The 16868-nt window shown below is 36.4% G+C and overlaps 1 protein-coding gene across 1 annotated transcript; it reads right to left on the bottom strand.

Moving 5' to 3' along the window:
* Positions 1 to 1226: 1226 nt before the first annotated feature.
* Positions 1227 to 16082, bottom strand: LOC149409675 (uncharacterized). Its single transcript, XM_089649515.1, has 2 exons — positions 16007 to 16082; positions 1227 to 2517 (listed from the first exon to the last, which is right to left on the bottom strand). The coding sequence occupies exon 2, from the start codon at positions 2490 to 2492 to the stop codon at positions 1422 to 1424; it is 1071 nt and encodes a 356-aa protein (XP_089505641.1). The 5' UTR covers positions 2493 to 2517; positions 16007 to 16082; the 3' UTR covers positions 1227 to 1421.
* Positions 16083 to 16868: the final 786 nt, after the last annotated feature.

Genomic DNA, 16868 nt, shown 5'->3' with positions numbered 1-16868 from the left:
TATATATATATTTGTTAGGTTAAGAAATATTTTAAATGTGAAAATACTAAAAAATGTATATTATGCTCTTGTCCACTCCCTGCTTATTTACGGAATCATAGGTTGGGGAGGATCTTATAAAAACAACCTAAACTCAGTAAAAGTCTCGCAAAAAATTATTATAAAGGTAATACTTAAAAAAAACTCTACTTTCCCAACAAAATTGCTTTTTAAATTGTTTCCAGTACCAAATATTGATGATATATTTAAGCAAACTTCAATTATAAAAATGTGTAAAGAAAAAAATAACACAGAATATCAAGAATTTTACAAACTGATGAGAAATGGAAATCAATTTATTACGCCAATCTTTAAAACAACTCAAATGCAAAACCATTATATTTACCAAGCAATAAAAAACTACACTAATCTCCCTTCCGAATTGCGCTGTATTACGAACCAACAAGAACAAATAAATAAAATCATACTTTTTTTCCAAAAAAACTTATATTAAAAAAAAATATATGTATATTATATTTATATATTACACATAACATAATATTATAACATTGAATCTAAGTAAGAATCGTGGCTCCCTTATCAGGCACAAGAGCTCCTCTTTTCTGATAAGGTATACATGACCAATTATGTACCTAAATATTATATTTTGCAAAATATTTATGTATTAATGTAACTATGATCTATATTTAAATAATAAAAAAAAAATTAAATGCAGAAATTCTGGTACTAACTACCATAATTATATTTTTCTCCGTTCTCAGAATACTAATACTGGAAAATAATTATACCGAGTCCGTGGAGTTGTTGGCGGGAGTACATATGGAATATGAATAAATACTGACGGTTCTGTGCAGGTGCACTTGGAGCAGACTTCCTAAGGTGCCAAAGATACAAGGAGCCAAAGCGCTGATAATTCTGAACACAGCGCCCAACATACCATTCTGTTATTCTGACTCTTGACATTGCCCGACTCAAGCATTTGATTCACTTGAGCGTGCCATGTGTTCTCTACAATTCAAATTCGCGTCAGATATTTTTTTCTTATACTCCTTTCTTTGATCGTCCGCTCTACATGCATCATTTAAGTTTACATCAGCATTACATTATTTCCGAATATCAACCATCATATCTCAACGGTCATATTACCACACGTACCCCTCACGGATCTCATTCCTACAGCATTCAGTCTACTGCCATAAAAATGATATAAATAAGAACAAGAAAAATAAAAGATTCTTGTAATTTATTAAAAATTGCTTCAAATTACATGACGTTGTTTAACAGTCGCAAAGGCAATAACAAAAATAGATTCAATCCCGGCAATTTAAATTTAATGGATGCCATTATTTTAGAAACCCGTTTCAATGGCCGATTTCGCATCATTTTAAAGATATTGTTTGATAAGGGCTCAATAGTAGTTATTATTCCTGTAACAAATTTTCCATTTTACCAAGAATTTGTTTAATTTCAGACAGCTTTTCTTCTATTTGACTTTCATTTCGTGTTTTGGTTCGTCCAATGTTATTTTTACTGTCTTTTGAAGCTTTTTCAGCAGATGTCAGTTTCTCTGAGATTTCATTAATGTAATTGCGCAGTTCTTCAGTTGAAATGTTGTGTTTAGTACCATCTTGAGCGCTTAGTCTTGATAAAGCAGCAATTTCGCACTCATTCACTATTTTTTCAACCATTTCCGATTGTGTTTCTTCAACAATATCGATTATAAGTTCCCGTAGGGTTTTTTTTCTTGAATTTTTGCAAGGGTCTTCATTACTTACCCTTGAGATTTGGATGACTTTGAAAACGTTGTTGATTTTGACTGCGAGAACCAAATCATCTAGACCTTCGTAGATGGATAGTCCGGTGATGACGAGGTAAGCGGGAGAAATTATGCGTGCCGTTATACTTGTTGTTTTGCCTGAATTTTTCTTTGAGGTTATGAGTGGAACTGCAAACAAAACTCCTCCTTTTGCCCCCTGGGGGCTGTCGTTGATTGACAAGACAATCAACTGATTGGTTACAGGATCTTTGAACAGTTCCACGGGTGTGTAGTCTTTTTCTAGTATGATATCTCGTGTAACTCCGTTCTTGCTTTTGATGAAGGCCTTGCCATTTTCGAGGTTGTAGGTATTTTCTAGGTCGTCAGTGATGATGAAGCAAGTTTGCAGTTTTGGTAAGTCGGTCGGAAATTTGTTTATAAAATTTGTTGTTCCGTCTAAAATGAAAGAATTGTTCTGATTGTCTTCCACTTGGATCGTTTGTAATTCTATATCTTCACCGACGAATCCAATTTTTCTAACTTCGTAGTCGAATGGAACTTGGCTGCTGCATCCATAATAGGATTCTCCGATCTTGATGAACGAGGATTCACATGTTTTTACTTTGCTTCCAGAGAAACAACCGCTTAAAAAGGTCTGTTGTGGTTCAACTTCTTGTGATAAAACTCCTGTAGTGACGCCAAGCAGCAAAAAGACCGAAACCACCGAAGATTGCATATTGTTTTGGTTTTGTCGCACCTTTCTAGAAAACAATTTTTTTTTTTAATTTTTAAAAAAATATTACACAACTTTTAATCAATGAATTCTACACCAATACACGTTACTGTGCATGAAAGATTGATTGATCAAGATACGATTAATTATAATACGATTAATTAATACGAATAATACGATTAATTAATTAAAAGATACGATTGATTACTTCGCGATTAATTTACGATTATTTTACGATGACTTTACTCCTACTCTACGATTACTTTACGATTAATTTACGATTACTTTACGATTACTCTAAGAATATTTTTCGACTACTTTACGATTACTTAACGATTACTTTACGATTAATTTAATATTACTTTATGATTTATTTATATAATGAGAAGTGCGAGTTCCTATTTAATAACAAAGTTCGAATGGCAAACCGTGCGCAGATGTTTTCTGTCATGCTTTAGAAATACGATTAATTTATGTATTTATTAACTTTTATAATCATTCTATCAACACACCGTGTTCCACGCTCATCGTTATGATAAATTTCTTATTACTGTGTAGTTTAAATTTTAGAAGCGTTCGTATGATACAACCTTTATAATAATTATTTCTTCCCTCTCTGTCATCTGTTATTAATATATTTAGATGGATACCTCATATCAAACAAATCACAAATAAACTTCTCAAAACAATACACATTTTACTAAACATAAGAAACATATATAAAATAAAACAATTGAAAACAATATACTTTGCACTTTGCCAATCAATAATAGAATATGGAATTATTGCTTGGGGAGGAGCAACAAACTCGGCTATCAATGACATAGAAACCGCACAGAAAACGATCTTAAAGGTAATACTAAAAAAACATAGACTGACTGATACAGACCAAATATTCAACAGCTGTGACCAGTGGCGTAGCTAGGTAACCAAGGGCCCTGGGGCAAATTAAAAAATGGGGCCCCACTGCTAAGTAAACTGATTAGGTATTATCAAATAAAAATATGAAATGTGGTTCCTCCAAACCCTCCGCTCTTATGTGTGTCATGCAAACATCATCCACGTTCACATGTTCGGCGGCGGAAGTATCTCCAACTGCAATAATTGTCTAATCTTCTTCAGTAGGCTTCTCAACCAACACTGCAGTTACCACATTATTTGAGTCACTATCAATAGAAATATTTTGACCAGATGTACTTGCAGAAGGCTGACTAAAAAACTTGTCAATTTTGGGCAATTTTCGTTTACTATCTTCTCTTTCTTGGCGTTGTTTGCGTTTAAATGCACCACTGGGTTTCTTCTTTTTATCTATATTTTAATACGCTATAAGTGTCGTTGGGGAATGAGGCACATATCACTTTCCGTCAAATTGACAACACTGCCAACCTACAGAAAGAATTTAGGGGAATTCCCTAGGCATAACTTTTGAATTTCTCTCAACTGAGTTGTCATGATTAAAGTGGAGTTGCAAGTTGTAACCTGTCATATTTATTTTGAAAATTGGAGAAATTTCCAAAAGTTCAGTTCGATCGAGATTTCTGGTAAAGATTCGAGGGCCCCCTGAGCTTGAGGGCCCCGGGGCACTGCCCCGCCTAGCCCCTAGGTAGCTACGCCACTGGCTGTGACGTACTAGATATACGCCAATTATACGTTAAAACACTACTAAACTACATTTTTGACAAAAAAAAATAATTTGAACATACACAAAATAACAAATAAATAACAAAATAATAAATAACAGACCAGTTAGACAAGCGTACAAAGAAAACATAAAAACTCCGACAGTAAATTCAAGCTTTGGACAAAGACACTACCAATACCATGCTATAAAAGCTTTCAACAGTGTAAAATTTGAAATTAAAATTGAGGAAAGTAAAAATAAATTCACACACAAAATTAAAAAATGGATTAAAGAACAAAAAAGACAATATAACCAAAATGTCATAGCATAAAATAAAAACAAAACCTACACGTAACACACAAAACCAATATAAACCAACATCACTCACAATAACACAAGATTATTTTCAATGTATTATTTTTTAATTTTAAATATATTATTACGTATTATGTATTTTTAATTTTAAATGTATTATTTTCTCTTTAAATGTATTATGTAGATTTTATTTTCATATTATAAAATGAAGGCCTCAGCACGGGCAAGCCACCCAGTGAGGCCAACATTACTGAAAAACTTAAAATGTAAAATATATTGTACCAAATAAAATAAAATAAATTTAAGATTTGAAAAATGAGGGTATCTTGCAAGAAATAACGATGTATTACAATTACTATTTTAATGAAAGTTCATAATTTCACATGTGTTAACATATTTTGTGAACTTTTTTCCATCTCTCTCAACGTAAACAGATATTTCTAATAGTAATTAAGTTCAAACCAGGTGATTTTTTTCAAGTGGAATATATTTGAATTTTAGTTATGTTTCGTGAACGAATTCAAATCTTGGAAGTAGAAATAAACTCACTGCACGACAACCGATCGAGTTAAAACTTGGCAAATAGTCTTTTTGTCGGTGACAGTGTTTTCTAACAACACTTGAATTTACAGCGTTACTGCAGTTAATATACGCGATAAATGTCCGTCTTATCCAAACGGGATTTGGTTCGGTTGCTAGAGTTGTCGAATCCAATTCCTGGAGAGGAAGGTACAATCCTGATTCAAGCCAAAAAATGACGTTTTTTTTAAGTTTTAAAAGACATTTTAAAATAGATGTGTCGCAGTATTAATACGGGTTTCTTTTTAATTGCATACATTCATAATATTACTCGATTTCGGTATAATCCCAGTTAGTCCAAATAAATAAAATAAGTTAGTTTTTTACAAACCCCTGAAACCTTTCTAAAAGGTCCGGGGGCCACAGGTTTACATCTTCTGATCTAATATGAATTCACGAAAATTCGAAATATTTTCTTGATTAAAGAAAGAAAGTATTTACATTGGGTTTTTACATATTAAGAGATTTTTTATTTTATTTATTATGTGCATCTATACAAAAAGGTTTGCATATATTTTTTGGCTTTGCCTGTCTCACTAGGGTATCGAGACAGACTAGTTAACAAATATTTTATAATTTTAGTACATTTTTCAATAAAGCAAAAATATTTGACAAAACTTTTCAGGTTGGTAGGTAGTGGTAACAATAATGAGATAAAGGATTATATTTGGGTAAGGTGACTAATTATTGCACGACCATTTTTCTATGATCCATTGTTTGATCAGGATTTTGTATTTGTTAATATTATTCGATTGTCTTGTTTTTTCATGTAGTTTATTGTATATTTTAGACGCAATGTATTTGAAATTTCTTTGACCAAATGTTGTGTTTGTTTTAGGTGTTTGTATGAGTTATTTGGTTTTGTGCCTCGTGTTACAATATTTTGGGTATTTTCATAAAATGTATGTGTTTTATTTTTAAACAGATGAGTTAAGATAGTTTTTGTGTAAATTTATCGAATATCTAATACATGGAATTTGTAGAATTTATTTGCAGTACTTGTTATTAAGGCGAAACTTAAAGCCAAATCACTATTTTGATTAATCTTTATAACGAATTGGTGTACATTATGAATTCCAAAAATATGCTTCAGATAAATTGAAGGTTTTTCTATAGCTTCGCTTGAGTAGAATACTAATAAAAAAATAAATTACTCAATAAAAAATATAATTGCAAACTACTAAAAAAAATTTTTTTTCAATTGAAATGTATGAACGCATAGAGGAAACAACTTTTAAAAATACAGTATTATAGCTAAGATTATCTGTGACAGTTTGAAATTTTATTTAATCAATTACATATTTATTCAGTTGAGCAGGAAGTACTAACGTTTTGATTTAACGTAAATGGTTTGCAAATAAGGAAAAAAATTGACATTTCTGTTCATAATTTAATGAAATGTATTTAAAGATTGATGAATAAAACGACTTAAATATTTATGCCATAAGTATTTCCTTAAAAAAATTTTAAAATACATTTTGTAAATACCTGTTTTCAACGGATTAACAACCCCCCCTCGATTGCAACAATAAAATTTGGCTGTCATCAGTTGTTTTGTTTTGCTCTATCTAAAAATAATTTTATACCATTCTTTTTTGCTTTCTGGAAAAAAAAAAAGTGTAGTGTGTTATGCCTTGAGGTTTCTTCTTCCTCCTGATCTTCCAGGAGTCACTTTTCGCTGCTGATTTCCAGATATTTATACTTAAACTTTTTTACTTCTGTCATTTTCCATACTATTGTTGTAGTTGTTTACGGTTGTGAATAATGGAGGAAGATTTCCCTCCTGTACCCCCTACAAAGCCGCCAGATCCCTCTCCAGACCCCCCAGATGGGGAAAATGTAGAAATTTCTGACAGCGATTCTGTCATTTTGAATTCTACCAAAAAAATGAAATTTACTCCTTCTTCCCCAATAAAACTTGACTCGCCTTCGACTTCACAGTCCCCACCAGCACTTTCTCAACTTCCTCCAACAAACTTTTACTCTCCTCATTCCCGTGGCCCATTCATAGTATACGCACAAAAAACTGAGCAAGGAAAAACCATCCACCCTCTTGAATTTGGCAAATTCCTATCAAATAGCAAGAACCTTTCAATCAAGCCTGGAGGTGTAAAAGCCGAGGGTCGCTTCCGAATCTCCGTCGAATTCCTCTCAGGGTCAGCTGCCAACAGTTTCATCAAAAATATCTTCATTTCATCTAATTCAAAGTTCAAGGCATATATCCCTACTTTCAATGTCACTCGCATGGGCCTGGTCAGAGGTATCTCGACCGATCTGTCCATCGCAGAAATTTTGTCTCCACTTTCAACCCCCCAACACATTGGCAATCCCATAAAAGCCAGGAGGCTAAATTACAAGGACTCCTCTGAGGGTATAACTCCTCAGGATGTCAGAATACTTCAGTGGAATAGCCAAAGTGCTATTTCTAACAAATTTGATCTCCTTAACCTATTAAATTCCAACTTTATTTCTTTGGCTGCTATCTCGGAGACTTGGTTTACTCCATCCACCCACTTTAATGTGGGAGGGTATTCCTGTCTTCGCGACGACCGCCCGGAAGGTTCGGGCGGCGGTGCTGCCCTTTTTATAAAAAAATCCATATCATTTTCCCCAATAAATAATATCAAACCCCACAATGCTGACTTCCAAATGGTTGCAGCTAAAATAAAGGACACTTCATTTATTTCAGTCTATCTTCCCCCAACAGCCCACTTCAATAAACAAACTTGGTTGCAAATCGTAAGTCAACTAAGCCCTCCTTTCTTTATATTAGGCGATTTTAATGCCCATTCCCCCGTCTGGGGTTCTGCTTTCTCCGACCGAGATGGTCGAAGTGTGATGGATTTCCTAGATCAATCCAACCTTTTCCTTTTGAATGACGGATCTCCTACTAGGATCTCACGCCCCAGCACAAACCCCAGTGCAGTGGATCTCTCGATATGCTCAACTAGTCTGGCTTCTCTCTCCTCGTGGGTGGTGTCCCCCGACCCTTGCTCCAGTGATCATTTCCCGATCACCGTTACTTATCAAACTTCTTTCCAATCAGACAAGTCTCATATTTCGACAAAGATTAAAACGAAACACACCAAATGGGATGAATTCAACTCTCATATGGACAAGTTCCTACTAAATTTACCCGCCACCGATATATTTTCCGTCAAAGATGACTATAATAACTTCAAATCAATGCTCATAACTGCAATAAATAAATCAAATCCTCCCCCTAAAACTAAATCTCTCAAAAAACTCCCTCCAACTCCCTGGTGGGATGAGGAATGTTCCAAAGTAGTAAGAATTCGGAAAGCTAAATCTCTTTCCTATCGTTACAATATGACTATGGAGAACTATCTTAAATACAAAAACGCTGAATCCAATGCCAAAAGGGTATCGAGGTCAAAAAAAAGATCCGGGTGGTACAACTTCTGCAGTTCAGTATCTCCGAACACTCCAATTTCGGAAGTTTGGTATATGATCCGAAGATTTCGATCCTCCTTCAGTTCACCATCTCCTCGAGCGTCTCATTCTAAATGGATAGATGAATTCTTGGACAAAATTGCCCCCCCTTCTATACCTAACTTAGATGAAATAACGCCCATCTATAATACTCCTATGTTTAATCATTGGCTAGACTCTCCATTCACCTTAATTCAGCTAAAAAATTGTTTATCAACAGTCAAGGACTCATCTCCAGGCAGAGATGGTATATCTTACAGCATAATCAAAAATAGTAATGATAATTTTCTATACCACTTCTTAAGCATCTTAAATAAAATCTTCCAGACTGGTATAATGCCGGATGACTGGAGTTCTCAAATAATCATCCCTATTTTAAAAACAAACAAATCACCAAATTCTGGATCCAACTACAGGCCAATCGCTCTTTCATCCACCCTCAGTAAGCTTTATGAAAAATTAATTAAAAACCGATTAGAATTTTTTGTCAAGAGTAAACAGCTTCTCTCTCTATCTCAATTTGGATTTAGGGAAAAAAAATCCACTCAGGATAACCTTGCCATCATCAGCACTGATATTAATTATTGAGTTCGCAGATGACATAGCTTTCTTCTTATCATCCAAAATCATCCCTCTCGCCGTCAAATATCTTAACGAAGCCATGAATGCCCTTTGCACATGGCTCACGTTAAATAGTCTTGAACTTTCAATCCAAAAGACTCAGTGTGTCACCTTCTCAAACCGCCATAAAAACCCCCCCGTTCAAATTTTATTTAAAAATTCTCCAATCTCCAACGCTTCGGAAGTAAAATTTTTGGGAGTAACATTTGATAGGAAACTTAAATGGTCTTCCCATATTAATAATTTAGTTACTAAATGCGAAAAAAATTTAAATATCATCAGATCATTATCTGGCGTTTGGTGGGGAGCTCACCCTACTTGCATTAAGTTGCTTTACAACGCACTTATTCGAAGCCATCTCGACTATGCCTGCCCACTTTTTAGTACTGCCTCAAAAAATGAACTTGATAAATTAGACAAAATTCAATCTAAATCTTTGCGAATAATAACTGGAGCGATGCAATCGTCACCCATCAATTCCCTTCAAGTGGATTGTTCTGATCCTCCTCTTTATTTAAGGCGTCAACTATTTGCTGACAAATTTGTTCTTAAATGTTTAAATTCTAAATGTCATCAGGTTATCCCCAGCGTCTCGTTGTTCATTGACTCAACCCATTCATCTACAATCAGAGCTTCAACTAAACCTCTTCCTGACATCTGTAAAAATTTTAAGTCTCTCTCAGAGCTCCACATCATCCAAAATGATCTACTTAAACAAATTAAAATACAGTCACGTCACCCTATCCCCAACAATATTAGAAGGGATCGGAATCCTTAAAAGTCATTACAATCTCCCGGCCCGAACTGTCAATAATTTGTTCAATGACATTATTTTATCTAAATGGCCCAACTTTTCTCTTTTATTTACTGATGGATCCAAATCTCCCGACTCTCCTAACTGTGGTATAGGTATTAACGTTTACCACAATAATTCTAATGACAGAATATTTCATTCAATTTCAAATCAATTTTCAATATTTTCAGCCGAGTGCATTGCAATAATAGAATCTCTCAAATATATAATCAAAAATAATTTTGAACATTCCCTCATTCTCTCTGACTCTCTCAGTTCCCTCCAAAAACTTAAATCCAGTCCTCTTCTTCATCCTGATGATCACTTTGTATGCCTTATTCGAGAGATGATAGCCTCCATTCAAAGCTGTGGTAAAACTGTAACTCTGATTTGGATTCCTGGATATGTTGGTGTCATGGGTAATGATATTGCGGGTGCCTTGGCAAAACAAGGAGCGTCCAACCCTGTTGTTACCCTCGTAAACCACATTCCCCTATCTGACATTTTTTCCATCATCAAAGATAGATCCCACAATGTTTGGGCAGAGTATTGGTACATTGCTAGCCAATCCAAGGGATCCTGCTATGCCTCAATACAAAGGACTATTCCATCAAAACCGTGGTTTCAGCAATTCCCCCATTTTTCCAAAAAATAAATTTCTTCACTCATTCGAATGAGGATCGGACATTGTTCCGTTCCTTCCCACCTTTTTAAAATTCACGCCCTTGACTCCCCAGATTGTACATTCTGTGGTCTAGAAGTGGGAACTTTAGATCACATATTTTTTTGGCTGTCCCTCTCTAAAAAAATATCCTCTCTTCTATCAAGCCTTATCTAAAATTTCCTCCCCTCCATTCAACATCTCATCTCTTCTAAGTCTGAACTCGACTCAAATTTTCATTATAATTTTGAAATTTGCCTACAACCCCCCCCCCCCCCCCCCCCCCCAGGTCTTAAATAATACATTAGTTAATCGAGCGGATTAAATTCTCAAGTAACATTTTTGGATTTTAAGCGATTTATTTTTCTATAGTACACGATGCCCGGAAATTCGAGGATAAACTGGTGAACTTACATCACTTTTGTGGTCGATTTTGGCGAATATTTTTTTTTAATTTCAGTATCAATTTTCGAGTAAATCGAGTTTTTTAGAATTTTTTCAAAAATGTTTTGATTGGAGAAAATTAAAGTTGAAATTTGACAAAATGTTCAAATTCTGTGAAATAACTCATCCTTATAATCTGCATTTAACGGAACCTCTTAACTTAACATTACAAATTCATTTGTTGTATAACAACCCGTCCTTAATTTCAGAAAAAAGTTTATCTCTGTGATGTACATTGTATAGTTTCCCCCTCGTACATACTACGAGTTTCCGGACGCCGTGTACATAAAAAATGTTGTTTTACATTTTTTTATATTTTATCTTCTAACACAGTGCATTTATTATAAGCAGTAAATTAAATTCTTTTTTAATTGACCTTCGCAATAAAATCCAGGAAAAAGAAGATATTATTGTAGAATTTGTCTTCAAGCTTAGTCAATTAATAATTATTTATTTATTTTTCCTTAAACAATTAACTCAGCGTTAAAATATCATCGAATTATATTTAATTTAAATTGGAATATTTTTATTTTCATAACTTAGAAAGGTTACCCCATCAATGTAAATTAACTAAGAATGTAAAGTGGTTTAGCCTTCAAAAAAATACAATAAATGTCCCATATAAATAAAAATCGGATATTTTTATCCGAGCTTTAAGATAAAAAAAGTAAATAAAACTTTACAATCAGTCAATTAGATAGCTGATATTGTTAATTTCTGAATTTGAAATATGAGATCGACAAATCAGATACTTGAGTCGGGCCATGTCAAGAGTCAGAATAATAGAAGAGTATGTATGAGACAACTATGTGAAATTGTACTGTTCCAGAAGGTAGTGGTTAGGAGAAGCGGATGGGTAAGAATCTGTGGAAGTACCTGGCAATTCAGATTTAGTAACCAAACACGGCTAAAGTCTTTTCAAGCAACTTTTCAATTCTGAACGGTGGTCTTTCACCAAAAAGTATCTAAAACTCTGGAACAATACAAATTGATCAAATAAAAGATTTGAACCCGCTACCACCAGATTCGTAGTTGATGGCCTTACCCCTCAACCACGGAGGCCGTTTTTTCTTGAACAGATATTCAATTTTATTGGCCTATTGGAGTCGAAAGGTCTTATGTAAACTGGTGACATTGGTTTTCTTTCAAATCATCATTCGGATGTTCCTTAGTTAAATATTTAAAAAATATCTTTTTTTATTTTTTATGTGACACCTCACAAGAGTGTCCCTGCCTGTGCAGTGCACAGACAGGGGAACTATGTCACCACCCGGTTGGGTGGCGTTGTGAGGCGGAGTAAGGTAGGGGCTGTAGGAAGGGATTTGTTAATGCGGGCCTTGAAGAGGCTCGGATTATAGGAGGGAGGAAAAACAGATGCCGGTAGCTCGTTCCACATACGAGCCGACTTACACAAAAACGAGTCGTAAAAACGGCCCGTTCTCATGAAGCCAACGTCAACCGTGAACGGGTGTTCAGTTCGTGTCCGTCGAGATTCGCGCACGTGCACCGGTGCATCAGGAATCAATGCTGCTAGCTCCTTGGAGCAGGCTCCATTGAAATACCTGTAGAACAGACACAGCATGCCTACATTGCGTCTATGCATCAGAGAAGGCAATCGGTCTGTTAACAATGGATTGTCAATCAGACGGATCGCTCTCCTTTGCACAGACTCAAGCAGGTTTATCAAGTATTTTGGGGCACCAGCCCAAAGGTGGCTCCCAAATTCAATAGTTGGGCGGACTTGAGACTTGTACAGGGTCAGCAGCTGGTCACTGTTGAAGAATCTCCTAGCCCTGTACAAGACGCCCAACTTTTTGGAGGCCTGATTTACTCGGGCTTCTATGGATCCCCGATACTTGAGCTGGTCTGATATAGTAACTCCAAGCATTTCAATGGAGTCTTTATTGGGGAGAGTGCTCCCATCAAATTGCACCAGACAGTCATTGATCTCCCTCTTTGCCGAAATCAGACACGCTTGGGTTTTTGAGACGTTGAAACTGACCAAGTTGGCCTTACCCCAGGCACGAACCATCTCTAGGTGGTGGTCAATTTTTCGCTTCAAAACTTCCCGAGCTGTTCGGACATCATAGATGGAAGGGGGCCTGTCAAAAAGATAACCCTCGTGAACGGTGCTGTCATCAGCGTAGCAGTGAATTGGTGCACATTCAACGAGATCGTTGATGTGCAATAAAAACAGCGTCGGAGACAGCACAGATCCTTGTGGCACCCCCGCATTGATTTGGTGCGGTGAGGAAGAAGAGCCGTCAACCACGGTTTGAATTGTTCTTCCCCTCAGAAAGTCCGCAATCCAACTATGCAGGGTTGGGTGGATCCCATACGATGGTAATTTCCCGATAAGCGCCCGGTGTTTGACTCTGTCAAAGGCTTTGGAGATATCCAACCCAACGGTTTGGGTTTCACCAAAACGTTCCATGTACCGCCCCCAAATATGCGTTACATATCCGAGTAGATCGCCACACGATCGGTTTCGACGAAATCCATATTGCCGATCGCTTAGGATATTGTTATTCTCGAGATATGTGAGCAATTTGTTGTTAACCACCCTTTCTAATACCTTCGAGAGTATGGAAGTGATGGCTATGGGGCGGTAGTTAGAAGGGTCGGAACGGTCCCCCTTTTTTGGGATTGGGTGGACGATTGCCTTTTTCCAAAGATCTGGCACCTTTCCACCTTTGAGAGAGAGCCTAAATAATTTCGCGAGCACTGGAGTCATTTCTGCAGAACACCTCTTGAGGACCAAGGCAGGTATTCCGTCCGGCCCACTGGCTTTGTCGACTTTCAGCTCGTTCAAGACTCGGAGAACCTCTCTGTTCCGGATCTTCGGTTCCTCCATTTGAAAACCGCAGTGCGGAATGGAAGGGGGAGTCTCTCCGTTATCTTGAAGAGTTGAGTTTTCCGCGAAAATTTTGCCTAATAATTCAGCTTTCTCGCGGGCCGAGTTAGCCAGCCGACCATCAGGCTTGGTCAGAGGTGGGAAAGTGGTTCTGCAGAAATTTCTTCCGATCGAGCCAGCGAGTGACCAGAAAGCACGGCTACCAGTGGGGCAGTCAGCCAGCTTTTTCGCAATTCTCTGGTCGTGATCGCTCTTAGCTCTATTTAGAACTCTCTTACAATCCCTTGCCCGTTTTCGGTATTCCGAAAGGTTATTCATGGAGCTAATCTTCCGGAGTGCATTAAAAGCCGTATTTTTGAGTCTGACAGCTTCAGCACAGCGATGGTCAAACCACGGTTTTGTGCCCGCTCCAGAGGATTTGACGGAGAAGGGAATGTAGCAATCCATTGCTGATGTGATTACTTCTTCTACCTCGCGTGCACAAATTGATGGGTCCTCGGAGCTAAAGCATACAGTACTCCAAGGAAAGGCGCCGAAGAAAGACCGCATGCCGTCCCATTTTGCTGCCCTGTAGTGCCATACCTTCCTCTTTACATGTTTGTCGGGTTGACGGTTCATGGAGGATGGGACAGAGGTGGTAATCAGGCAGTGGTCAGAGGATCCTAAGGGCGCTGTCACCTCCACTCTGTACCCGAGTGGCTCACTAGTGAGAAACAAATCGAGTAGGTTGGCTCGATGTGATGGGATGTCTGGTATTCTGGTCGGAGATTCTACGAGTTGGCTTAGTCCATGGATAAGGGCAAAGGATTCCGCAGATCTACCGGCAGAGTTTGTTGGGCCCGAGAACTTCAGCCATTGTTCATTATGAACATTGAAGTCCCCCAGGATTACAAACTCGGCCGATGGGTAACGGGGCAAGAGAATATCTACAGTGTCATTCAAGTATTTAAACAACTCAACAGTGTCTGATTCGGCAAGGTTTGGTGAGCGATATAGGCACGCATAAATTCTCATCATACCGGTGAGATCCACACGTACCCATAACACTTCGTGTTTTGCGCTCTCGATATTTGCGAGACTATACAAAGGAACATCCTAAAAATTAAAAAAAAAACGTAGAAAACGGAAATTAATAAGTAAAGTTTCATTCATTCATAAATAATCAAATGCATATGATAAATAAATATTAATAATTAAAAAGAAATAGGATTTGAATCGGACGTGATTTGAGGTTTCACGGCCAAAAGTATTGCGGTACCGCCTTCTTTAGCCAACGATTCTGACAACATTACAGTATCCATTATCAAGGCAAATGTTATTCCCATATGATTACTGTAACACTGCCAAAAAATGTTGGCTAAGGAAGGAGGTAGCGCTATACGCTATACCCCAAAAATAAATCATGATAAAGTCTATAATCGAAAAAAACATCAATAATTATTGCAAACGTTGCGTAGCCCCGAATAATTATTGCAAACGTTGCTTAGCCCCGAATAATTATTGCACACGTTGCGTAGCCCCGAATAATTATTGCAATATGCCTAATATTGAATCGTAAAATAGTACAAATAATTTCCTTGCGCACGCCGGGATTTTAACCCGTGACTTCCTGATTAGTAGCCCAGGATTGGATGGTCAAATTACCCTTAAAGGTAAATAAAATAATAAGTTTAAAAAATTACATACCTTTTTTGTTTTTTTAATGAGTTTTATTATTCACAATGTACATTTGTTACTTATAAATTTTATTTTAGCGACCGGTTTCGACACGTTCGATATTTTAATTTGTTCGCATTAGAAACATTAGAAATCAACAAAAAAATTAATTCAAACATTAATATAGTTAATAAAATAATCGCACCTTGCAAATCACCTCTATTGAAAATGTTCCCCGTTATGTTGACTCCTCCCTCCGTTTCCTTCTCAACCCCCTCCCCCTCCCTCAAATCCCCTCCCACCAAAGAATCAAACTAAATAAAATCCCATATTTTACGCACTTAAAAATTTAGTTTTAAAATAGCTAGTTAATGACACGAACGTGTCGAAACCGGTCGCTAATTAATAAAATTTATAAGTAACAAATGTACATTGCGAATAATAAAACTCATTAAAAAAACAAAAAATGTCTAGAAATTGTTACATAGTGAATGCCAAAGAAATACAAAAAATTACATACCTTTTAGATATAATCGTCCGATCACACTCTACTTCGGGGTAAATTCTAAAATGAATATGTTTTTATTACAACGCAGACTCTTTATATATAATACGGGTTTGAAAACCAATTTAAATTTCAATGTAGGGTTGTCAAAAATGCGCCTAACGTTTATTTATCAACCGTTTTGTTTTACCGGGAAAGTCTCGACACTTCTTTCTATGTATACAGGGTGTATCGGCACTATCCCGACAAACTTTAACCAGCTATTCCTTAGCACATTTGGAGTAAAAAATGTTATGGGCACTTTGCTGTCCGGTAGCATTTTTTTTTCAATTAAAAACAAAAAAATTAAAAATTTCCACACTACATCACTGTCATTGGCATTGCTTTTCGTGTTCAACAGCTGTTGAAAAGCGTCTTAAGCGCAAAGTATGTCGAAAAGCGTCTTCGCTCTTTCGCACACACTAAATAATAATAGTTAAAAATGAGACGAATGGTGCCGTGCCATTTCGTTGTGATTGTAAAAGTGCGCCAATATAGGTACACACGTGCATTATTCAACGGAATTCGAATAAAATATTGCCAGATGGGTTTTCAAACTTTGACAAAGGATAAAACAGTGGTGACATGTGGTGAAAATATGAATAGTAAATTTTTTATTAAAAAAAACGTTACCAGACAGCAAAGTGCACATAAGATTTTTTACTCCAAATATGCTAAGGAATAGCTGGTTAAAGTTTGTCAGGTACGTGCCGATACACCCTGTATACGCTCTTCAGTCCCCGCATTCCCAATTTCTACCGATTTATAACAAGTTTTTCTATAACTCTTTAAGTTCTCTATAATTCTTTATATTCTGAAAAAATGTTTGTTATTTTTT

This window comes from Hesperophylax consimilis, chromosome 30 (genome assembly GCF_061612785.1).
Source record: "Hesperophylax consimilis isolate HC1 chromosome 30, BYU_Hcon_1.0, whole genome shotgun sequence".
NCBI classification, from domain to species: domain Eukaryota; kingdom Metazoa; phylum Arthropoda; class Insecta; order Trichoptera; family Limnephilidae; genus Hesperophylax; species Hesperophylax consimilis.
Note: the sequence above shows the minus strand (reverse complement) of the source record. Positions and strands in the feature narration are given on the sequence as shown.